Source organism: Aquarana catesbeiana, linkage group LG01 (genome assembly GCF_042186555.1).
Source record: "Aquarana catesbeiana isolate 2022-GZ linkage group LG01, ASM4218655v1, whole genome shotgun sequence".
Taxonomy (NCBI): domain Eukaryota; kingdom Metazoa; phylum Chordata; class Amphibia; order Anura; family Ranidae; genus Aquarana; species Aquarana catesbeiana.
Genome location: NC_133324.1, coordinates 890,897,829 through 890,924,105, shown reverse-complemented (window position 1 = coordinate 890,924,105; position 26,277 = coordinate 890,897,829). Strand labels below are relative to the sequence as shown.

General features: G+C 42.6%; 1 protein-coding gene across 5 annotated transcripts in view; it reads left to right on the top strand.

Annotated features, from left to right (window-relative positions):
- Positions 1–26,277, top strand: part of FAM193A (family with sequence similarity 193 member A) — a 219,418-nt gene that overhangs the window by 65,664 nt on the left and 127,477 nt on the right. For 4 of the 5 annotated variants that reach the window (XM_073610904.1, XM_073610903.1, XM_073610901.1 and 1 more), the window contains exons 2-4: positions 7,081–7,146; positions 19,663–19,908; positions 21,445–21,605. In XM_073610904.1, coding sequence (XP_073467005.1) covers positions 7,081–7,146; positions 19,663–19,908; positions 21,445–21,605 — 473 coding nt within the window. The remainder of the gene's footprint in view (positions 1–7,080; positions 7,147–19,662; positions 19,909–21,444; positions 21,606–26,277) is intronic. The other variant, XM_073610905.1, reaches the window with a different exon arrangement.

Sequence of the window (26,277 nt, the reverse complement as noted above, 5' to 3'; positions counted from 1 at the left end):
TTTTTGAGGAATGACTGAAGTTCCTCTTTAAGCTGGCTATAGATGGAAAGAAATTCAATTGGAGGTTCTTAGGAAAAGTTGTAAGAAAATTCATATGAAAATTCTCAGAACATCCGAATGTCGTTAGAAAGATTTCATTTGCTTTTAACATTTTGATTTGGGAGGGAATGGACTCCTGAATGAAAACCGCATTCACTGTTAGAAATTTCTTAGTTTGTGAAAAAGTTTCCATCCTGTTCCTCCTAATTTTGTCAGTACTGTCAAAAATAAATGCTGAATTGACCCACTAATGATTAGAAAAACAAATTAACTTTCTATTCCTAAGGATTTTTTTTTTTTCAAAACTCTACCCATCTATGGCCAGCTTTAGTCCCGCCAAGATAGTACCACTGCGGTACATCCGGCTTACTGCTGACATCACTGCTGCACACCTGTTAGATGCTGTCACAGGCCGCTGCATACAACTATGACGTGATGGTAAAATCCTCCATAGACAATTCTATTCTAGTTAAACTGTCTCGCTCAGGCTTGGTCTTTGAGGCAACACTGTCTTGGTAAGCATTGTCCAGACACATTTATTCATTTACATGTATTTTGCAATTCAGACATCTTTTCTGCACATCTGTTTTAATAAATGGTAACCTTTTCCTTTTGTGACAGTTATGACAGTGATGTAAATGAGACATCTCGTACACCTGGGCGCACGGTTTATACAGCGTTGTTCTCGTACTTGCTCATCGTCGGCTGGTTTTCAGTATGATTTCTTCATACACTTCCTCGGCTCATTTAAATTATTTTTAGACTATGAAAGCCTTGTAACAGGATACAGCGCTTTTTTTTTTTTTTTTTTTTTTTTTTAATATTTGACTTCTGATTTCATAAGTAGCTGCTTAGTATTCTCCTCAGCAGTGCTGAAGTTGCCGATTTTGTATTGTGCTGCTTTTGAATTACAGCCTTTTCCTACTCGTTACTGTAAAGGTTTAGATCTTGCTCAGTGAACTTTGCTATATTTTGCTTTTCTTAAATTCATAAAGAACTTCCCATGTTTCCCATCCAATGTCTTGCTGATTACTTGGATATACAAATTGGTGAACATATCTTAAATTCCAGCTAATGCAAGAGCATTTTGTTAGAAATTAAAAAAAAAAGTAGGATATTCATTAGAAAGAAAAGGTGCTAAAATTGTTAAATACCATTATCAACTTAACTTTTCATGAGTGACCATTTTACCTTTTCACTATAAAATAACCCCCAAATGTAATGCTCTTCCCTGCCCCTCTGCTGGTCTTCGTAGGATTGATCTTGCAGAAAAATATATAAGGAGTCAGTTGCACCATAGGAGCCGACATTTTCTTTTCCCCTCTGGTTAGGGCCAAATCAGCCAATGATATATTGAGGGGGAGTAATAGCTACATGCAAAACAAGTTTACATTTTTAATGTTATTTTTCCATCTGTTCTTTTTTAAAGCTAACGTACTTGCCCACACCAGTTAAAGCAGGGGAAGCTCTGCTTGTTTGCACCCTCTACTGCCACATTTGGCACTTTTTGGAGGTGAGCGGGTACCTGGTTTTGACAGGTACCCGCTCCCACTTCCTGGTAAGATCACCGCATCAATCTACAAGTATTTCCGACCCCCCACTGCCTTCTGGGACACACACAGGTTCCAGAAGATGGCTGAACCATTAGAAAGCGCATGCGTAGTAGGAATCTGGCTGTGAAGCCTGAAGTCTTCACTGCTGGTTTCCCTTACAATGTCTACACCCAAATCCGATGAACAAATCAGCTCAAGGTGCCGACATCGCGAGATCCCTGGACAGATAAGTGTCTTTATATTAAGTCAGCAGCTACCGTATTTGTAGCTGCTGACAATTTATTTTCCAGACTGGAGCTCCTATTTAACTTCAGTAAATTTTGTTGTCACTGACCATGTTTTAAAGGCTTTGGTGGTGTAAGAATTGGGGTAATTGCGCTCCAAGAACTCTTCTTCTTTAGGTTGTGCACGAAGGTAGTTAATTTCCACACATTTCATTTGATCGCATTCCAATTCTTTAAGGCCCTGTTCATACTTGAGTGTTCTGTAGATTGCAGCTCAAAGCTCAGCAAGTAAAAACCCATTGTCTTTAATAGCCCTTGTTCACATTTGAACGTTCTGTTGCTTGCAGCTAAACGCCTTTAGCGCAAAAAAGTACGTTCACTACTTTTCAAGCAGAATTGAGCATTTTTGTCCTCATAGACTGCAATAGAAATGCCTAGGAAGCTCAAACAACTATTTCAGCAGCACCCCACACCTTTTTAATTGAAAAATGGCTGACAAAAGCTGCAAGAATTAGCAATTCTGCTCCAAAAAAAAATGCTTGAAAATGTGACACTTAAGTGTGAATGTAGCCTCAAGTTCACAGAATATCTGACCACAAATAAACAAATTTCCAGACTGGCAGTAATCAGGAGAACGTTCCAAACATTGGGGGGAAGTTCTGTACTTTAGGTAACGAATTACTGTCAGCATTGAAGGAAAGAATACATTAAACGCTTTTTACAGTGTAGTGTGCCCTTGGATGCAGTGAGGGGCATAAACAATGTCTGACACTTTACCACACTTGATAAAAATCTAAAAAACCTTTAAATAAAAAAAACTGATTTTAAATAAAAATCAGATTAAAAAAAATAAATCACTGATTTTTATCCACCCTGGGTCCTGTTAATTCTTAATGGCCCACCCATGCACTGGAAACCACAGCACGTTTCCTGTGCTTTTGATATTTTACTGTAAATGACTCTTCTTATTGCATGCAATATTAAAAATATCAAAAACACTTGCCTGGGTAAGAGATAAAAAAGTAAGAGAGAAGGGAGTAAGAGAGAAGGGGAGAAGGAGAAAGGAAGGGAAGAACCTGAGTGGACCCACCATTAGGCTTCATTAGCCTCCACTGAGGCAGTTTACGTGGAAATGAAACCGCTGTCAATATTCACATGAGCGTTCTAATCTATTCAATGGCCCCAAACCTTAAGGGACTGGGCGTACATATTTTCCTAAATTGAAGTGAGCTTCTTGTGCACCATAATGCCCACGAGCCTCTGTGTAAGTTCACCGACATTAAGAAAAGGTTGTCTCCACGAACAGGCAAGAGTTTGTCGTGCGGCCAGGAACACAAACTCCACCAATTTCCACTGAGTCTTAGATAGAGATGGATAAGGTTCATGTAGTAGGGCTTTCCAGGGGTTGCGGCTATGGTGACATCAAGAGCAGAGCAAATCTTAGCATAAACATGTGTCCAAAACCGGATTGCTTTATAGCAGGTCCACCAGATGTAGAAGCACATTGGGGACACAGAGGGGATAAAAATACGATCAGGGGTCATATACCACAAGAGAGCATCTTATAAGCATTTTCCTGGGCAAAGATGTTTTGGGAGCACTTTGGAGGAGGCGAACCAAATTTTACGCGACGTAGCAGTGTCTGGAGTTTCTGCCGCCCACTTGAATGTGTATGGTAAAGGGAGCCCAAATTGATCTAATTGGTCAGGGAAGCATATAAAGCAGAAACTAAACCTTTTAAGTGTGGGATTTTTCTGCATCGATTCTCAAAGGGGGTTAGGTGTTTTGGTGGGTCCTCATGATCCCTAAGCAGGCTACGAATGTGATGGTGATTTGTACATACTGGAAATGTTCAACTGTGAGCTGTTGCCAATGTTGTTGAAGATAAAGGAAAGCTTTATTGTTGTCCAATGTAAGACGTTTGTAGACATATTTAACACCTCACTTCTGCCACCACCAGGGTGGATTTGATTTAACTCACTAGTAAAAAGGATTGATTTAAATCCACTCGATTTAAATCATAGTTTTTTAAGAGCAACTGTCATCTCTGTCCCACAGCGGCTCCTCCTCTGACCCGCTGTTGACTCACCGACAGTCCCATTCACTTTAATGGGACAAGTGATGCGGCAGTGACACAACAAGGTGAGGGACGTGGCGGCAGCAGGTGAGCGGATGCCCACTAACAGGCGCTGCCATGATGGATCTGAAATGACAGGTGCTCTTTAAATGTAAGGACTTATTCTTGCTGGTAATTAGAATCTTTAATATTTGCAAATAAAATGAAGGTTTCCTATTTAGAATAATAAGCTGTCAGGTTAGTAAAACAGCGATATCAGAACCGATTCAATCATAGTTTGTAGTGTACATAGATATGCAAAACAATGGGATAAAGGAATATTCCTGAACTTTGTTTTTATCTCATGTTTACTGTGAAATTGTGTGAATGCATCAATGCAATTCATGTTATCTCAGCTTGCAGAGCATGGATTCATTGAATGAGTTTACTAAAAATGTAAATATTGCAGAATATACAGCCTCATGCTACATAACTAAGCTCCATTTCATGCTGAATAAACTCAATTATTATTGTATCTTAAATTGAAAACTATCTTTAGATAGATTTTTACTCCAAAAGCATTTTATTAAAATTGGATGAAAATCAAAAAAATCTTTTTTTTTTTTTTTTTTTTATTTTTTTTTTATCGTTGATTTTTATCCACCCTGGTTATGTTTATTCTGCAATATTTACATTTTTGGTAAACTCATTCAATGAATTTTTGAAAACAAAAAAAAGAAAAAGTTTTGCCTTTTAGTTTTACTTTAATGTTTTTGAAATGTATTTATTTTTTCAAATTTTTGATCAACATATCTTCTAAATGGATCCAGTAAAGGATGGTCAGTTGGCCATACATGATTCCTGAAGGATCGGCTGAAATTTGAGCTGTGAGTGTATCTGTCACGCTTTGAACGACAGTTGCGCGATCATGCAATGCCGTACCCAAACTAAATTTTTATCATGTTTTTTTCACACAAATAGAGCTTTTTTTGGTGATATTTAATCACCATTGGGTTTTTTATTCTTTGCTAAATAAACAAAAAGCTTCTGTTTTACATCATGATCAGCTGTGGTTGGACACAGCTGATCACGTGGTAAAGAGCCGCTAATTGGCTCTTTACCTCAATCTATGATCAGCAGTGTCCGGGAGGCCTTCATATGACAGACTCCCAGAACTGGCCGGCTGCGCTGTAGCCATCATTCGGCTATACTGCGGTCGGCAAGTGCTTAAAATTGGGTACCTGTGTTTGTTTTCTTTTTTGCCACCCCAGCAGTCTTCCTTCTCCTAAACTCTGATTGCAGAGATTGCGATGTGTCTGAAGTATCATCAGATTTTGTAGGCAGTGCAGTGAAAAAATAAGTAAATTCTGTCCAAGCAGTCTGAGAACAATTGCTCCAGAATACAATTTACACTCAGGCGCTGTGTGGTCCAGACAGCGATGCTGAGAACACTACTATTAGAGCTGCACAATTCTGGCTAAAATGAGAATCATGATTTTTTTGCTTAGAAGATAGATCACGATTCTCGCGGCGTAACATCATCTTTCACATTAAAAAAACTGGGCTAACTTTACTATTTCGTTTTTTTTTTTTTTTTTTTTTTTTTTTTTATTGAAGTGTATTTTTCCCCAAAAAATTGCATTTGAAAGACCGCTGGGCAAATAGAGTGTGACATAAAATATTGCAGCAATTGCCATTTTATTCCCTAAGGTCTCTGCTAAAATATATATAATGTTTGGGGGTTCCAAGTCATTTTCTAGCAAAAAATACTGTTTTTAACTTAAGAAGGAAGTGTCAGAAAAAGATTTAGACTTTAAGTGGTTAAATTTCCTGCTTTTACATGTTGTTGAAAACTTGGCAGACTGCCTGGCTTATTTATTTACACAGAAGTTCTTTCCCTTTGGTCTTAAGAAGGAAGTTTAGTTAAAATGTATCAAGTTAAAGACTTGGCAGAATGCCTGGATGCTTTCTTTTGACAGCTGAGTGAGCAGATAAGTCTCTCCACTTGTTATTTGAAAGAATCGGCAACCTCGATCGATCGTCAGGGGAGGTGAATCGAGATCACGATTTTTTAACGATTAATTGTGCAGCTCTAACTACTATGTGGTTGCATTTCTTGTGGATATTTTTTTTTGTTTTTTTTTTGGTAATATAATGTCAAGTCTTCTGTAAGCAAAGCCGGAATTTTTATTTGTGGTTATTAACTCACTTCTATAAAGAGCTCTCGTCCCCTCTGTAATATAACAATAAGTGTGCCTTTGTTATATTAAAAACATGCCGGCGATCAAGTGACTCCTCAGCTCCCTCCTCTCCCCGGCTGACAGCTCCAGCAGGCGGGGCCGAGCACTGCTGCTGACATCAGCCAGAGAGGAGAGAGCGTCTGAGTCATGTGATCACCGGGAGATGCTCTAATATAGGTACAGATAAGCAATTTTTTCTATAAAACAGGTACTGGAGCACGTGTTGTTATATTACAGAGGGGATGGGAGCATTTTATATGAATTATGAGAGCAGCAGGAGGGGAAGGGGCAGGCGCTGCAACAAGCAGACAGGCAGGGAGGGGGGAGAGGATGAAGGAGAGGACTGAGCAGGGCTGCGGGTGACAGAGGCACGTAAGCTGACCATGGTGTCGGGCTCAGCAGCTGTGATACACAGTGGTCAGCTTACAGGGGGGAGGGCATAGCCAGGCAGGATCAGCCAGGTTTTTTTTATGTGTTACAGGGGGCCAAATTACACAGCACAAGCACTGTGCTGTATAACATTCTTTAGGGGAACAGGATGTTGTTTTATTTTTTTTTTGGGTTAACAAACGCTATAGGTAATGGTGAGCTTGGGAATGTTTGGATCCTAGTCGGAGCCCTTGTGAGCAAGTCTGCCAGGAAGCAGTAACCAAAGATTCACGTATGCAAGTGCCGTGTATACGTGTGGCTGTGGGGTGGTGAATGCTGTTGATTGGTTCCGTACAGTGACCGAACATGTCTAAGCTCATCCCTGCTTGTAAGGTGTATGAAATGGTACACACATGAAATACAGTTTGTTGTTTTGGCTCTTTTAGCCTAATGTTTGTGTGGACATGGAGAGCTACAGGCAGACTTAATTTATCATCTTTATCATGAATGTCTGTAATCTTAGTACTGGAATGACTACTAGGACTTGCTCGTATATTTGGCAGTATTAAAATACCTTTGTGTCTCCTTCTTTCCTTCAGATTACATTAAATGGTACCCCTTTCTCCGATGGACCCCTCAGTTCAGACTTCACAGGTGTACCGCAGGTAAGCATTTTTCTTGGAAGAAAAAGTTGGTTGGGATTAAGCAAGGCCTAAGATGTAGCATATAAGGAAATATCACTATATATATTTGCAATAGATGAATAAATATATCCATATTTCGGACTACAAAAAGTGTGGTGACCAAAGTGAAAAGGAAATGCCAGCTTTCAATATAAAAATTAGAAATGCAAATTCGAACCTCTTAGTTTTAGTGCTATCTGGGGCTCTGTTAGATTCCCCTTTCTTTTCTGGGGACCATGATTTTACTAGACAGGAAGTGAGGAAAAATCTGCAACAGAGGAATGGACAAGAATGAAAAGCTAAAAGTTTCTAGCTAAAATGTAAAAAAGCATTTTTACTTCTGCCTATGTTGCTGTTGGAGAGATTTCTTCCACTTCCTGGCCTGGAAACAGCCTTTTTTTACTAGACTAGAAGTGAAGGAATGTTTCACACTGAATGCGACTTTAAAGTCGTGCTACTTCGCTTAAATTTCACACATTTCTGTGCAGCTTCATGCATAGGTGTCTATGCAAGTTGCACCCGAAATCTCAAAAAATAGTGCAGCAATCGGTGCGTCGTTGCAAATTGGGGTCCAACCGATTTGACCGATTCCATTGCCGACAGAAGGTTGTAGACCTGTCAAATCGCATGACGAGTCACATTGGTGTGAACGGGGGGCTAAAACCTGAGGAGATTGAATTTTTTTTTTTTCTCCCCAATCTGTCCAAAATTATAAAAAAGAAAATGTTTGTCTATAGACACCTTTTAAGGCTATGTAAGGTTTAGTGTATGAAAGCTTTGATGTTTTTCTTTTTTTTCTTTTGTTAAACCTATTCATTGGATATGGAATGCAGTGTTTACATTTTGAACTTGAAGTTTAAAGCACAAACAAGCCTTAGCCTAATTTCAAATGCCTGTTTATGCCTAAATTTACCTGTTCACACATTCAGTAGTCCCCATTTAAATAACAAACATGTTATACTTGCCTCCTCTGTGAAAGGGTTTTGCAGAGTGGCCCTGATCCTCCTCTTCTGGGGTCCCCCAGCGGCGCTCCTGGCTTCTCCCCGCATCGAGTGCCCCCTTGGAGACCCGCATTTCACAGGGGCACTCGTGAGGGCAAGCACCCGAGTCCTGTTGCTGCATCCATTGACACAAACAGCCATCCCGTGTCACTGGATTGGGTGTTCCCCTTAACACCCTGCTACTTCTCCTGAGTATGGCGATACCACTTGTGTGAGACTTTTACACAGCCTGGCCACATACAGAGGCCCAACACTCAGGGAGCACCGTCAGGCATTCTAGGAGCATAAATTACCGGTACACATTTCATTTCCTGAGTACCTAGCACATTTTTGAAGGCCCAGGAGCACCAGGACAATGGATTGGACACAGCCGTCATGTGATCAGGAGGGCCAATCACAGAGCCTTCCTGCCGAGTGATGTTGCCCTGTCTCTGGGGTATCCTTGTGACCCCCCCCCCAGGCTGTTTACATCACATGATGGCTGTGATTGGACACAGTCATCATGTGATCAGGAGGGCAAATCACAGAGCCCTCCTTCATTTCGAGATGCGGCGTGTTTGGGTAACACACGCATCGGGATTGCGCGGCTGCATGATCCCACACCTTCTGAAGGACGTTCAGGAATGTCCACTCAGGAGGAAGCCCCCACCTGGCCGTCTATGTGCAGTGGCTGGGTGTGAAGTGGTTAAAGCGTGGTTTTTTGAGTTGCATTTTACATTTTCCCAGGTGACCAGGGCTGAAAACACATGTAAAACACGTTATGCATTGGAATACATTTTAACGCAGCGCGATGTAAGTTTTTAATAGATGTACATGGTACAGAAGATGGTCAGAGACTGCAGACATGGTACAGGAGATAGTCGGAGACTGCAGACATGGTACAGGAGATGGTCAGAGACTGCAGACATGGTACAGGAGATAGTCGGAGACTGCAGACATGGTACAGGAGATGGTCAGAGACTGCAGACATAGTACAGGAGATAGTCGGAGACTGCCAACATGGTACAGGAGATGGTCAGAGACTGCCGACATGGTACAGGAGATCAAGGCAGCCTCCCCGTGCCCATGAGGTGCAAGCCTACCGGTGCCCATGAGATGCAGGGCTTGGTAGTGCGTCTTACGCTGTGTAACAGAGCTTGGTTTGAATCACTGGACGGCTGCTGTAACAATGTCCCACCTCCTAGACCTCCTATGACGCACGTTACACTGATTCAATTTCTGGGCATTGGATCAGGCCTATCAAAAGAGACGGTCTGGGAGGCGGGACATCGTTTCAGCGGCCGCCCGGCGATTCAAACCCTGCTCCGTGACACAACGTGAGATCGCCGCTCTGCATGATACAAGGAGGGGGGAGGGGAGGACTCTGACAGGCGCGCGCAAGGATGACACGTGTGGCACCCAGGACGGACCGCCCCCTTTCAGTTTCATTATCGGCACCTTTTTTCTTTCGGCCGCATGCCAAAAACACAATTTTTGGCCGATATGTTTTGACGGCCGAAATTTCGGTGCACCTCCTAGTTTTTAAAACTAAGTGTGAATGGGTCCTTTGGTCTATTGGGGGGCTCCGCATTATGTTAGGGTGTATGTCCTCGGTGTATGTTGCTCCCTTTCTATCTAGCTGTAGTTCTACACACGTCACTGTGTCTTCCATTTTTCTGTATGCTTTTCCTTTTGGCGTTTCCTCCCCTCCATGCATATACATACAGTGGGGAAAATAATTGTTTGATCCCCTGCAGAGTTTGCCCACTTACAAAGAAATGAGGGCTCTATAATTGTTATAGATGTATTTTAAATGATGGAGACAGAATGGCAACCACAAATCCAGCACACATAAAACGAATGCTATTAATTGCAATGTAGTTCAGTGTAAAAAATAAGTATTTGATCCCCAAGCAAAATATGACTTAGTACTTGGTGGAGAAACCCTTGTTGGCAAGCACAGAGGTCATACATTTCTTGTAGTTGGTTACCAGGTTTGCACACATCTCAGGAGAGATTTCGGTCCACTCTTCTTTACAGAACTTCTCTATAGCCTAGAGCAGCACGTTTCTGGCCAAAATGAGTCACGATTTTTTTTTACTTAGTATAAAAAGAGTTTTTAGGAGAGAGTGATTGATCGATTTTGAGAGAGAGAGATCGATTTTGAGAGATTTCTTGGCCCATTTCTTGGCTGTCGCTTGACCTGGCCCCTCAATGCGGCAAAGTCTGCCTGTACCCTTAGCAGAGGAACTGCCCCAAAGCATAATGTTTCCACCTCTGTGCTTTACTGTAGGGATGGTGTATTTAGGGTCATAGTCCGCATTTTCCTTCCTCCAAACACGGCAAGTCAAGTTAATGCCAAAAAGCTCAATTTTGGTCTCATCTGACCACAGCACTTTCTCCCAATCCTTCTCTGAATCATTTAGATTTTCATTGGCAATCTTCAGACAGGCCTGTACATGTGCCTCCTTGAGGAGGGGGACCTTGCGGACACTGCAGGATTTCAATCCATGGCAGTGTATTGTGTTGTGTTGGTGACTGTGGTCCCAACTGGCTTGAGATCATTCACAAGCTCCTCCCATATAGTTCTGGGCTGATCCCTCACTTATTCCATCCTTGCCCCATGAGGCGAAATCTTGCATGGAGCCCCAGACCGAGGGGGATTGATGGTTATTTTGTATTTGAGAATAATCGCTCCAACAGTTGTCTCCTTCTCACCAAGCTTCTTGCTGATGGTCTTGTTGCCAATTCTAGCCTTGTGCAGGTTTACAGTCTCGTCTCTGCCGTCCTTTGACATGGTCTTGCCCATGATAGTGAGGTTTGAATGGAAATTGCCATTAGGAGCACCTTGTTAAAGCGGTTGTGTACACTAAGAAAAAAAAAACAAAACAACCCTGTAAGGCAAAGGAATAATGAGCTAGTATGCACTGCATACTAGCTCATTATGAAATACTTGCCTTAGAACAAGGTCCCCATATTGCAGGCCGGTCCACGCCTTTTGCCCTCTGAGTTTCTTCCAGGTTCGAGGCTCCGGGGCTGTGAGTGGCCGGAGCCACGATGACATCACTCCCACGCAGGTGCGCAGGAGTCTTTTTCCCGGCAAGGTCCGGCAGTGTCTACCGGACCTTCAGCCGGGCATTCAAAGCGCATGCGCCGCTGACGTCAGCGTCTGCATGCAGGGCGAATTTCTCCTAAACTGTATAGGTTTAGGAGATATTCATTTTAAAATTTAATAAAGTGGGTATACAACTACTTTAAATGGACAAGACTAATCTGTGTACCACATGAGCACATACTGTAGCCAGTCTATGGGAGCCAGAATTATTGTTGGTTGGTACAGCATCAAATACTTACTAATACTAGATTTTCTGTCTCTACCATTTATAATACACCCATGATAAAAATTATAGACCCTTCATTTCTTTGTAACTGGCCGTCACCTAAAGCTTCCTGTAGATTCAACCATGTGCACCGCCATTAGAAAACTAAAACCATTTTCTCTTTTGAAAAGATTATGTTGAATTAAAGACTTCTAGACACACAAATTACTTATGCATCATATGTAACTTTTTTTTTTTTTTTACTTAAAGGGAAACTATACATGTTTTGTGTTTAATTTTCTTTCTTTATAGTCCGAACCAAAAAAAATCATATAAAATGTAGTGTTCGACAACGGCTGGGAGTGGTGACTTCACCCATGGGCCATAGTAAGCCCATGTAATCTGTTGTCTGCGTGCCCTCCTCTCCCCTGCAGCTGCTGCTGGCTGACTCAGAGAACCAGGATCACTTAATTGGACTGGAGCAGCCTGAAAATAGGTTAAGTGTACAAATCTATCTTAGACAAGCTAGATAGCATAGGTGTAGTATTTGGGGGGGGGGGGATTTTTAAGATTAGTTAGGTTTCTTCTGCAATTTTACTTTCACTGCTGGTTAACACTAGCGCGATGCGGGAACCAGTGCGATTCCGGAAGGACTCGCAGGCAGTTCACTGTCCTATGCGAACTGCTGCGGGTGTCAATAGAAGGTTAATGACACCCCCAGATCAGTTCGCATATCACAGTATGAACTGTGAAATGGTGCAGGAATCAGATCACGTGGGCGATTCCAGTGCGGGCCAAGAAAAGGGTCCTGCACCATTTTGGTGCGAATGCTATGCGAAGTCAGCCATACAATCTGTGTGGCTGACTTCTCATCGCACAGACATCTGCACAGCGGTCCGAATCGCATGTCTAACATCACACCAGTGTGTACCCAGCCTCAAAACTCCAGCTGACTTCAAGCCTATCTTGGACACTTGTGTTCCCCCCCCCCCCGTGTGTCTGAAAAGAGAGGTTCTGCATAGAACATTGAAAGCTCTTTGTAATGGATTCAACGGGGCACATACTATAGCTTTATAACTCATGAATTTAAAAAAATTGGCTCTCTATATACATTATATGTTGTATTGTGGCATTGCGTTCTGTGTTAGCATATGTTAACCACTTGAGGACCAGGCCTTTTCTGACACTTTTTTTTTTTATCAATTAAATCAGTATTTTTTGATAGCAAACTACATTTAACCCCCAAACATTATACTTTTTTTTATTTGCAGAGACCCTAGAAATAAAATGGTGATTGTTGCAGTTTTCTATGCCACACTGTATTTGTGTAGGGGTTTTGCAAAAGCAATTTTTAGGGTAAAAGTACACTTTAATGAAATAACCCTTTCACTGCCAGGTCCGTACGCCATACAGACCTACAGAACTGCCCGAGAGTGGCCAAGTCCTTACGGACCTATATCCCTCCAATGATATAAGCTCATGGTCACTTAAGTAACCATAAACTTATATCAGAAATGTTCAGCTGAATCTGCTAACAAGCTAACAAGCCTCTGATGAGAGTTATTCAGCTGCCACCTCTCCACCTGTCTCCCGCTGCTGCCTCAACTCTTACACTACCTCAAATGATTGTTCTGTCCCCCCACACACTGTCCTCTACCAATTACATTCCCCCCCCCCCCCCCCCCCTGCACAGTTAAACTTTTTTTTTCTTACCTTAATTGATGTCCTTCGATGCCCAACCCCCCCCCGCTGGCACCCGCTCAGCAATCCTTGGCGGCATTCCCTGCAGCTGCTGCCTGGGAGATCGGCGAATGCAGTTTTAGGATGGGGGGGGGGGGTTGGTAAACGTGTTCCTTTCCCAGGTGAACATAGTGAACGTTCGGTACCGATCGCTCCTATGTTCAGTTGTCAGGGTAGCATAGTAAACAGTGTTTATTATGCCACAGTTTATGAATGAATGAGAGCCTTCCATCCATTCATAAGTATTGCAGCTGAGTCTGCAGAGAAAGGGACTGAACTCTTCAGTCCCTTTCTGTGTCTAAAAAAAAGAGACATTGGAGAGACATCAGGGGTCTAAAACATCTAAAGAGACATCTCCAAAATGTAAAAATAAAAAGCATAGCAAGGCCCCTTTCACACAAGCACCTTCATTGGACGGAATCCGCTTGTTCAATGGGGGATCGGTCTGCTAATCCCCCGTGGATGACAGGTCTGTACGTGTTAAGCTTTGTAATGAGCTGCTTCAGAAGAAGCTCATTAGAGAGCGTAACGCGTACAGGTATGAGGTGCCACCATTCAGGATGTTTTCCTTAGTTTTCATCAATATTGATGATATGCATGTTTTTCACATTTGTATGGGGCACTGAGGAGGAGGGGGACACCGCTACCACAGGAGGAAGAGTATCATTGTGGTGGAAGTTCCTATTGGCATTCGTGTGGGATGTTGGTGGATTACTTATTTGAATCGGCATCCGTTACCTGTCTATTGGTGCAAGTCTAATCTCGCTCAGGACGAAGTTATATTCTTGGAGCTAAGGACTGCTGAGACTGCCATGAGATGTTACCTACTGCTTAGATGTTTTATAAATGTTGGAAGGTTACCTGTTGAGAGTTACAGAGGAGGTCTAGTGCTAGAAATGTTGCTCTCTCTCTCTAACGTTTGCAGTGATACCTCACATGTGTCGTGCGAACACCATGCGTGCGTGGCCTACACATGCGTTCCCTTCGCGTGAGCACGGAGGGATGGGTGCGCTTTCATTTTTTGTTCATTTTATTTTTACACTGTCCCTTTTTTTTTTAAATCACTTTTATTCTTATTGCAAGGAATGTAAACATCATTAAAAAGCAAAAGATCAAAAAAAAAAAAAAAAAATGATCTTTTGCTTTAACTAAATTGTTTACGTTCTCCAAGGCCATTGAGGTGATCAAAGGTGATTTGGTCTTTGTTTGTCTCTGTGACCAGCCAGCTGCACCAGCGAGAGCCTCTTCTGAAAGCATTCCAGCGGCTAATGAGCCACTTGGACCGCTTGCATGAGGAAAAAAAAGCTACCGGGGTTATACTGATATCGTTAGCCATAACCCCGGCAAACCACTTGCAAACCGCAATGTATATAAATATGTATTGCAATCGGCAAGTGGTGATTTTTGAATGTGCTGGCAGCACACCTTTTAAGGCATGGAAAATTGGATACTACGTGAGCCCTTGCACCCCACGTTTTGTTTTTTAACTACTTTCTGTTCTTAAACTGTTTTAACCACTTCAGCTCCTGAAGGTTTACCCTCTGTCCTGACCAGGCCACTTTTTGCGATATGGCACTGCGTTGCTTTAACTGACAATTGCACGGTCGTGCAACTCTGTACCCAAATAAAATGTGTCCTTTTTTCCCACAAATAGCTTTCTTTTGGTGTTATTTGATCTTCTCTTGAGTTTTATTTTTTTGCGCTGGAAACAAAGAACGAACGACAATTTTGAAAGAAAAAAAAAAATTTATTTTTTAACTTTCTGCTCTAAAACGCATCCAATAAAATCTAATTTCTTCAGCAATTTAGGCCAATATGTATTCTGCTACATATTTTTGGTAAAAACACAGGATCCATGTCCTCTGTCATCACGGAATGACAGTCTGCCTTGTTTACATAGACTGTTGTTCTGTCAGAGTACTGAACGATCCGCGGGTCCCGGCGGATTGTACACAGCGGGAGCAAGCCGATGCCTGCTCACGCTCAATACCTGGAAGTGCAGAATCGCATAATATATATATATATATATATATATATATATATATATATATATATATATATATATATACGCGATATATATTTATTATATATGTGACTGCACAGAGCGGGGCCACCCTGTAGCAGTAAATCTGCTATGGGGCGGTCATAAAGTGGTAAAATCAATCTCATGCCAGCCATGAGATTGGTAGTTATTTTTTCATCTGGTGGGCTGCTATTCAGAAAAATTCCCTACAGCTGTGTTTCCTGGCTTGCAGCTCTCAATAAACTACCAAGAAGCTGTTGAGCGCTCTAGGTAGTTCATTGCGTCTTCCTATCAGTGCGGAAATTCCCTGCCTGTACGAAGAGACAGCTTACACAGCCAGTCTGCAAGAGCCCCGCATTGTACCCAGGATCTGCTGATCATGGGTGCAATGCTTTGCAGGCTCCTAGCAAAACACAAAAATTAAAGCATGCACATTTTTTACCTGCAAATAGGTTGTTGTGCATTCATTATTATTATTATTATTATTATTATATTATTATTATTACTGTTTTTTTTTACAAAGGTAAACCTATCTATAACTCTAAATTGATAACCGGTAAAGACTTTTAGATTTAGGTCGTTTTTTGCCATTTCACAGGCGCAGGCTGTTTTCTCAACATGTTTGGTCATCTATTTACTTGGCACAACCCCATCTTTTTATACATATTAAAAAAAAAAAAATGGAGTATTGTGTTTTGTCTGTACTAAAATTAGTGTTTTTTTTTCTGACAATTTGCATATGATAAAGTGCCACCATTTTATTCTACAGGGCCTTTGCTTTCAGAAAATATAATTGTTTGGGGTTCCAAATTTTCTAGTGTACCACTGAGGGCCTGTGTCAGCTGCTTCCACCCCCTCCACAGCCTGGCACTCCATTGAGCTCTGCAGGGATGGAGCAGTGGCTGACAGTCACCACTTTCTGCTTAGTGAAGACTGAGAACTGAGCAGTCGGCAGTCATATGATCGCTCAGTTCTGGGTCTGAGAGCTGGTGGTGGACAGCCGCAGCATTGGGCTGATGCTGCAGCCATATAGGCGAGTATGTACAGTATGTATTTTTTTGTTTCCCGCGCTTCTCCTTTTAAGCTGCCAAGGCCTTCAAAAGTCAGGTACAAGAATGGCCTGCTGTGCGTACAAATATGTTTACTATGGCAGAGATGGGAGCTATTATTTGAACAATACTGACAGACAGGTAGCCAAACATGTCTAATCAACCCCCCCAACAGCCGCCCCCTGGTGGGATCCTTAGGCAGGCTATAGACGGTGCAAATTTCTTTCCCGCAACCACAGGGAAAGAAATTTGCACGATTCCCCAATCAACATATAGTGTTGACAGGAGAAGACAGTGGCTACTAGTGGCTATAGTAGCCACTTGAGATAATCGCAAGCGAATCCAGCAGGCTGGTTGTACCCAAGTTGATCAATCGATCAGCTTGGTACATTCAGCCTGCTCATTAATGGCTCAAATCTTGGCCAGTTCCTGCTGAGCCAGCCGAGATCCAAACAAGTGTATGGCCGGCCTTCGGATCCTGAAGACAACGGCTCATCTTCCCACTCTGTGGGCACCCTTTCATTCTGTACGGCCATATTTACTTTTTTAGAGGTGACTGTCAATTTTGTCAAAAAAAGTATAGGGCTTTCAGCAGGGTGTTGTTTCAGCTATTGTGAGCAGGGAGCCTTTCAAAAGATTTCTTTCCTTGGTGATCAATATTCACAGATTTGTTTCCCCATTCCACTGTAATTAAAAAACCTGTGCTTCATGGTGCTTTTATGTCGTGTGTGTGTGTGTTAGTATTGCAACTCATTTTCTTAAGGTTATGGAACTAAGCAGTCTTTTTTTTAATATGCGGCAAAAGTGGTTTTATGTAAACATTAATCATACTTTTGCAGTGCAGCATATTTTCTTATTGAAGCCTGAACTGTTTTAGTATTTAAACAACGTGTGACTGAGCACCTGCAGTAAATTAGCTGGTTGCAGACAATTCGGGGAACTGAACAAGGTCAGATATTGCCTGTGGACTTCAAGGCAAACATCCCATTTGATTCAGTCAGTTCAGTCTGTTATGTGGATTAACAGGCAATTGTAAATTATGCGTATTACACAGATTGATTATTCCCTGTACTTTGGGTTAAAGTAGTACTGCATAAATGTAAACCTGTCTGTGAAAAAAAAAACAGTTCGGCCCCTTTCACACAGGCGCCTCCATTTTGCGGGATCCGCTTGCTCAGCGGGGGATCGATCCGCTGATCAGGTGGCTGATGGGTCCGTCTCCACTTACTGAGCAGAGCTGAAACGGACGCAGTCCTGCTCTCCTCTATGGAGAGATCTGGTGAAAACGGACCGCCTGTCCACCAGACGGATGGAAAACAGGACCACCATCCGTCTAGATTTTGTGGATAGGATTGGATAACGGCGAATGGCAGCGGACATGTCACAGCTGATATCCGCTGCTTCATAGGGGGTGAATGGAGTGTCCATCTGAAAAGCTAACAGGCGGATCTGATCGGACAGCCTGTGTGAAAGGGGCCTTACAGTTGCCCAATTGTTGCTGTGTTCTGTGCGAGTCGGCAAGTACTGAATTGGGGCCCAGAGATGGCTGTGGACACAATAGTCAGGAAATTATCTGCTAGTCATAGAGCAATATTTCAAGTCACCACAATGGCACACACCCAGTACTCACCAGCAACAGGCTCACTAAGAAACCAGTTGGTTTTCCCTCACTGGCCACGCAGTAAATTGTTCCTACTTTCTTGCTCTCGCCCTTGCAAGTTAGGTGTTCAAGGTTTCACCGGCGAGGGAGTGACTCCTTTTTGTACGAACATTGGTTGCACCTTGGTATTTTCTGATGCAAAATTTCTAGTGTGATGCAGCCATGTAAGATGCAATTGCCTCTTCAAAGGAAAACTCAAATCTAACATTACTGAACCTGACCCATCAAGTGCTTCTACAGTATATAAAGAGCACAGCATCAGACTAGGGCGGCAACTAACGATTATTTTCATAATCGATTAATTAACCTTAAAAGTGTGGTGTATAATTTAGTTAATATGTAAAGTTTAAAAAAAAAGTCCATTTTCATTTTTAAATATCTCTATGCAGTGGTAAATATAAATTAACTATATGGTTAGAGAGCAAAATTTCTAATCCACTCGAGAATAACAGACAGAAGAGATATACTGTATATACTATTAGAGGAGATTTATACTGTATATACTACTAGAGGTTGAATCTGGTAAATATCATCAGACTCTGATCTTTTTTTTAAAAGAAAAAAAAAAGTTAGACTGTTTTGCAGATTTTCAAACAGAACTGTAATATATTATTTGCTGGCCATACAAAAACAATGGTCAATGGTCATTAAAGAGGAAGTAAACTGCAGGGTTAACATTCTATTTTTTTTTTCTGACCTGCGAAGTAAAGCCATAATGTGCTAGTATGCATCATATACTGTTATATATTATATGCTGGCCATACAAAAACAAAGTCTTCCTTGAAAAAAAAAGTCATTTTAAGAACATTCGTTCGATTTTCGAATCATTAGTGGGGTCAAATCGACATTCGTTTTCAACGACAGTGACAGGAAAATTTGGAAATAGAAAACTGCTTGGTCAAAGGAATTTTCAGACAGTGTATGTGGTTTTTGTTCACAAATTACATTCATTTTAAAACAGACAAAAGCAAGTGAAAATTTCAAACAACATTCTTTCAATCAGCAAATTTACAAAGATTTTTCATATGAATATTCTCGTCTGAAAATTGATCCATGTGGCCAGCATAAGGCTCAGGACACACCTATGCAGTTTGCTTTTGATCTGTTTCTACACTGCTTTTTGCTGTGCGTTAAGTACAGTATAGAGTGCCCCAATAGCAAGGTAAAGAAAACTTCTGCTTTTAGAACCACTTCCTGCCCTGGACTACATGTCCCATGAGGCATTGCTCCTCACACATTCACAAGTTCTCAGGTACTTACTGACATGTATGGATGATGTACTGAGGTGTATGTGTGCTGCACTGTATTTCCTGATATGTAAACAAATAATGCATTCTGTATGCTGGCCAACTAATCAGCTGGCCGATTAATCAATTAAGAAAATAGTAATCAATTAATTTCATAATTGATTAGTTGTTGATCGATGAGTTTCAGCCCTACATCAGACTAGTATTGAATGCTGTGTTACGTGGGTTTGCAATGTAAATGTGTTTTGTGGCATAAATCCCACAGGACCAAAAACTGACCCTTCACTGTTCCACCTCTGCATTCATTCATTTGACTGAATGCATATTTAGCACCCTATAAACTTGTAGATGGCAAGTAGCCAAAAAAAAAAAAAAAAAAAAGTATTGTACTTGAATTGCCCTTTGTTGAGAATGAGTAACAGTTTTTTTTTTTTTTTTTTTTTTCTCAAAGATTAATTTTATTTCTATACACTCTACAGGCTCCCTTTACATTTGGCCTGGGCCAGAGGGCTCCATACACAACTGGAGAACACTGCCTTCTCTGTAGAAGCGAACGTAAGGACCTTGCACTTTCTGAGTGCAGCACAAAAAACTCAAACAGACTAGCACTTTCTACATCTCCTAAAGCCAATGCCAAGATGCACCTTCCATTGTGGGTATGCTCAGACTGCCGAAGGACAGTAGAGAGCGAGGATATCCACCCCACACAAGACCAGTCTTTAGTGGTAAGTGCTGGTGCAGGGTTTTTTTTTTTTTTTTTTTTTTTTTTTTTTTTTTGTGGGCTTGTTCAGTAATGTCACAAAAAAAAATCTAAAAATATGCTTTCCAATGTAGAATAGTGCTTAGTCTAAAATTGATACCAAATACACTAATTCGAATCTATTTTTTGCAAAATAGTCAATTGTAGATGTACTGGTTGTCTTCAATCAGCTTTGTGTGCAAGTGCCAGCATCGTGCGTAAGGGAAACAGGCAGTGGCGCATCTGACCGGAAGTGGGAGCGGGTACCTGTCAAAACCAAGTGGGAGCTTCTAATTTTGCATCGCCTTCATTTGCCATCCAGTAACTGGACCCCCAAAAGGTGCTGTCCAATAAATACCTGACCTATACCAGCTGGGTCTGGTCATTAAAGAGGAAGTAAACTGCAGGGTTAACGTTCTATTTTTTTCTGACCTGCGAAGTAAAGCCATAATGTACAAGTATACATCACATACTAGCACATTATGTGAAACTTAACGCATCTGTGGAGTGCTTCTTTTGCAGGTATCACTGATGGAGGCCGCATCCATCTTCACCCGTTTTCTTTCTGGGTCCGTAGACTCCGGCTCTGTGAGTGGCCGGAGCCGAGTGATGTCACTCCTGCGCATGCGTGTGGGAGCCGCCGTCCACGGCACAGGGCTCTGAAGGAACGGCACGGGTGGCCGTTCCTTCAGAGCGCATGCACCGGTGACGTCATTGGCTGCATACACAGTAAATATCTCCTAAACTGTGCACATTTAAAATATATTTACCGTACCTTTAGGCTTACCTATAGGTACAATTCATCAGTGGGAGTTTGCAACCACTTTAATAACCTTTTCCCTGCCACTGGGGAAATATTTACATCAGTAGTAGCAGAGGGTTTTACATGCTCTTCCAGCCGCTGTAGCATCTGTGTAAACTTTGCATGCTTTCATATGGCGGTGATCACCAAAAGGGAAAGAAAACCCCTAATTTTAAATTGTCACCAGGACAGTGATAGAGGGGCAATCTCCTAATGGGTATACTAGTTCTATTACAGCCAGAAATGTCCCCACTTTCGAGGGATTTCCTTTTTCACTTCCTGTTTTGGCTATATGTCAAGAAGTAAAGACAAAATTCCCCAATGGAAAATGGAAACAACTTTTATTTCTTTAGTTCTAGTTTAACACCCTCCTCTGAAAAAATATTGCTTTTGCGTGCACAATTGTCATGGAACATTGCACGTTGTTACTGAACATGTCTATCCTGCACTGCTAGAATTTGCCCTATCATGTTCAGTGATGATATATATTGAGCTTGGGCAGCAGTATCAAGAACTTCCTGGTGTTGGTATTCAAGAAAGCAGGGATTTACAGAGTGTAAATACCTCACTGCATTATCACTATTTAAACTGTTTTGAAAGTGGTCCTCAGGTCATCCATGGCTTTGGGCAGCACTGATTTACATCAATGTAGGTGTTTGTGTCGCATATGTAAACCCAGATACGTGTGTTTTCTAAGATTGAGCATCTCCTTGCTTTCAGAGTCAAGATTTCCTTTTGCACATGTCCTCGGGAAACAGCGGTTCAAAACAGGATTCTGGAGGGAGGATGCTTATGGGAGCCCAGACAGTTGCACCCACTGTGGCACTCAATACGGCACCTGCTGATATAGCATGCAGTTGTGAAGCATGTAACGAGCGCAGGTAAGGCCTTCACAAATTAGTTTTTCAGCTCCATTACGATCAGAACGGTAAATAAAAAGCTGCCTTCTATTAAAATGTAAGTTGTGTACTGTGGTTCGAGCTGTGGTACAACTAGAGGTCCCTTGCAGCTATGTTGAATCATTTAGCTCTGATACCGTTAGATAGCTATGGGTTCCTTTCATATTCTGTTAAACTGCTCTGTCAAATTCTTAAGTCTTTCTGCTGTTTTTTCAGTGTTTTCAATTACAATTAAGAGCACGGCTTATGCAATGGAACTCATTGATTTGCCTTAAAGATAATGCGTAATTTTTGAGGGTGTCTGGGAGAGCAAGTTGTCATGCTGGGAGTACTGTTTATCTGCTGCCTATCTTTCCACAAATTCCTGGATTCCCTGCATGCTTTGCAATTTCTCCTGTACTCATTTACTTTCCATTTTTCTAAGGACTACATATCCCATGATACCTTGCTGCATGCAGTCAGTGATATAATGTGGTGTCTCTTGTACTGACTTTGCCTCCTGAAACCCTTCCTCTTAGCACCTCTGTAGCTCAGGAGGCAGGCTCTGTGAATTGTGTGATACCAGTAGTGCCGTGTTCAGTGGCCAGGAAGTACAGGAGGCTGAAGAAAGGAAGAACTAAAGATTTTTTGAGGTTCCAGGAGTGCATTTGTCCGCATGGGATGGCTGGGATTTTTGTCTCGTAGGAATGTAGTCGGTGGGATGTGTAGATGGATCAGTTCAGGCCTTGGGGAGAGACCTATTCAGCAAACATGCAAAGGATCGGTCCAGGCAGCAGGCAGAAATGTGGTCAATAAACAGGCCAGGGTTAGTACAGGCAGCAGATGAGGCTTGAGTGGTGTGGCAATGATCAGGAACACTGCTGCTGACTTATACTGGTCCAGTTACACTGGGACTGGTGTTGGCGACCATCAGGAACACTGTTGCTGGCTTACACTGGTGTGGTGGCACTGCGACTGGTATGTTGGGGATAATGAACGCAGTTGCTGGCATACACTAGTATGGTGACACTGGGGCTGGTGTGGCGGTGATCAGGAAAACTGTTGCTTGCTGCACTGGTCTGGTGTGGTGATAATAAGGAATACGGATTCTAATTCCTCTGGCCTGCGAACGCTAGCTGGTGTTGTAGTGATTGGAGAAGTGTGGCTGACTGCACTATTATGGCTTGTTCCTACGTGAGTTTGGGGAGTGGTAAAACCTTAAATTTTGAGCTGTGGCTCTACCAGCTGCAAAGGTAGGGACACTGAAACTGGTGTGGCAGTGGTCAGGGACACTGTAACTGGCTTGGCACTGGTCAGGCACACTAACTTGTAACAATACGTAAAAAGGGTAAGTTTTTTTTTTTTTCTTTCATACGATCACCATAGTAACACTGTACTGCTCTGAGGAGTGATTGGGATTTTTGTTTGTTATTTTAACACAGTGATTGCTTTTACAGCCATTGCTTTTGACACTTCCTGGCTCCATTCCTGCAACTTTTAATTACTACTCTTATAGCTGTGATTGACCACAGCTATCGCATGGTACAGGGCATCTATGATTGGTCACAGCGATCGCATGGTGCAGGGCCAATTAGACTTCACAGGGGAAAGCAATGGCGTCATGCATGACCAAATCAGGAGGATTTTTAATATTAGGACACTTACCTGTCCAGGGATCCTGCGATGTCGGCACCCCAGCCAATTTTTCAGTTTTCTCTCGTAGAGCTGCAATATTAATCGTTTAAAAAAAAATTGTGGTCACGATTCAACCCCCTCACGATCTTAATCCAGCATTTCTACGATTCATGTAACAAGTGCAGAGCTTTTCTGCTCACAGCTGTTAAAAAAAAAAAAAAAAAAAAAAAAAAAGCCACACTGAAAAAGAGATAAAAAGAAACCATATATCCTTGTGCTCTTTTAGAGATCAAAGGGATGAACTTCAGTCTGCAAATGAGATCAGTTTAACCACTTAAAGACTAGCCTTTTTCTGACACTTGTTGCTTACAAGTTAATATCATTGTTACCCTTTCGTTCATTGACACAGCGAACCATTGTTCAGAACCATAGGGTTATTACGCCCCCTACAGGAGTAGGACACTAGGCAGAAAAAGACTTGGCTACGCCTGTGGGCAGTCCTAGGTGGTATACAATAGGCAAGTAAAGGAGCAAAAACTGGAAAAATCAAGTGAAAACACCATGAAATGCAAAACAATAGATTTAAAAGGTTATTAAGTGTAAAAAACATTATGTAAAGGTAAGGGAGGGGAAAAAAGATAAGTCCATAAAAGTCCATAATAGAGGCAGGGGAATGGGGAATGATGGTGGAGTATCCACAAGCAGGGCTGCCTTCAGGGGAAACTGAAACCAAGTTCCAAATATCTATGAAAAAGCACAAGGAGAAAGATGCCTCTGGGTGTAGACGTTAAAACAATTTATTGAATCACATATACACAGGCAACTCACATGTGTGAAGTCATCAATGGGCATATGATAGTTAAAAGTGCATCCATCGTGAATAAAATCATCAGATCCGTGATATGGAGTCTTCCTGTTAGCCAAGCGTGTAGCCGCGTGTGCTCAGAACACCGCAAGTTGGAAAAGCCGGCCGCGGTGGAGACGAAACTCAAGATGAGGCTAGGAACGCAGGTGGATGGGAGGCAAGGAGAGATGACGTCACTGGTAAGCGACGCGTTTCCTGAGCGTACGGGCTGCAGTGACGTGGCAGCCGCGCTCCTTCATCAAGCTGTGGATGGATGATTGTGCTAACATTTAAGAACCTAGCGGGGGAGGAGAGATGGCCAGGGAGAGGGGCACTGTGATTGGTTAGAAACCTGTGTTACAGCCTGTGGAAATTACTATAATGAAACGATCATATATAGAGTGGCTGAACTGGCACTTAATGTGGCATAAGATATTGACAATGAGATACATATAATTCAGTAATCGACATTACAATTAGTAAAAAAAGAAGCAACAATTAAAAAGCATGTCATACACAATAGGAACAATCGATATATCAAATCACAAAAACATGAGATGGAGGTACATATCCTCCATACATGTTCTTCCATCTCATGACATGCTTTTTAAATGTTGCTCTCCTCCCTCGTTCTGAAATGTTAGCACGATCATCCATCCACAGCTTGATGAAGGAGCGCGGCTGCCACGTCACTGCAGCCCGTATGCTCAGGAAACGCGTCGCTTACCAGTGATGTCATCTCTCCTTGCCTGCCATCCACCTGCGTTCCTAGCCTCATCTTGAGTTTCGTCTCCACCGTAGCCGGCTTTTCCAACTTGCGGTGTTCTGAGCACACACGGCTACACGCTTGGCTAACAGGAAGACTCCATATCACGGATCTGATGATTTTATTCACGATGGATGCACTTTTAACTATCATATGCCCATCGATGACTTCACACATGTGAGTTGCCTGTGTATATGTGTTTCAATAAATTGTTTTGACTTCTACACCCAGAGGCGCCTTTCTCCTTGTGCTTTTCCTAGGTGGTATACAACACCCCCCTCTCTGCTATAGGCCTTCACCTTTTTTCTGCCTAGTCAGAAATAAGGACCTAGTTCCCTGCTGGGATCTCTGGTCTTGGAAATTTTTGTTTTTTGCTTTTTAAACTACTTTTTTCTCTTTGGATTTTTTCCTGAGATCTACAATCAACTGCTGGGCGACGGGCTTAAAAATCTAGATCCAATGGTCTCCCCAGTCAGGTCAGCGAGCGCGTGCAGACCGCAGCTACGCTCTAGGTCGGCCACTACATAGCCCCACTGGACGGGGGCTGGCCCTGCCAGTTAAACGTCTCGTGAGGTTGCATATGACCAGATCTCGTCCTGTGTTGCAGCGTTCCACATGGCCGACAGCCCCCCACTTCGGTGGCGAGGAGGATCTGTCTGTGAGCGTTACCCGCGCGCTTCGCTGGATCGCTAAGTAAGGGGCCCCCCTCCTCTCCTTCCCTGGAGTGGTGTGGGGCGCAGGTACTCCCTGGGGTGGTCTGTCCCCCCCTTCCCCGGGTCAGGCCCAGGCCTCTGGCCTAGGAGCTTCGACACTCGGTCCACTCCCCCACCCCCCTCCAGGGTTTTCACTATTTGGGGGGGGGGGTACACCTTGGCACCTGCTGGACGTTTGGACCTAGGGAGCGGGTAACCAGGCATCTGCGGATCTGCGCCCCTGCAGCATCCTATCACTAATTTAGGCTGTGACTTTGTGGCCTCTGAGGATGCTTCTTTTGTCCGCAAGGTGTTGTGAACTGCTGTTTAGGGGTTCTAATCTCTCTTGGGGGTGTATTGTTCAGGTTGGGCTCCAGTTGTTGAGCTCCTGTTACCTGGTTGGCTCTTGTTAGCCTTGGGTTTTTTCATTGTCCCACCCTTCATGTTTGGCACTGCTTTGGGACGTCCCTATGGTTCTGAATAATGGAGCTCTCTGTCTGTCAATGAATGAAAGAGAAAATGGGATTTTCGACTTACCGTTAAATCCATTTCTCTGAGTTCATTGACCTACACAGCACCCACCCGTCTAAGGAGTCTTGATACTTCTGACACTGCTTGTTACTAAACTATAGGCCTATAGCCGAGGGGGGGGGGTGGGGTTATACTACCTAGGACTGCACATAGGCGTAGCCAAGTCCTTTTTCTGCCTAGTGTCTTACTCCTGTAGGGGGCGATATA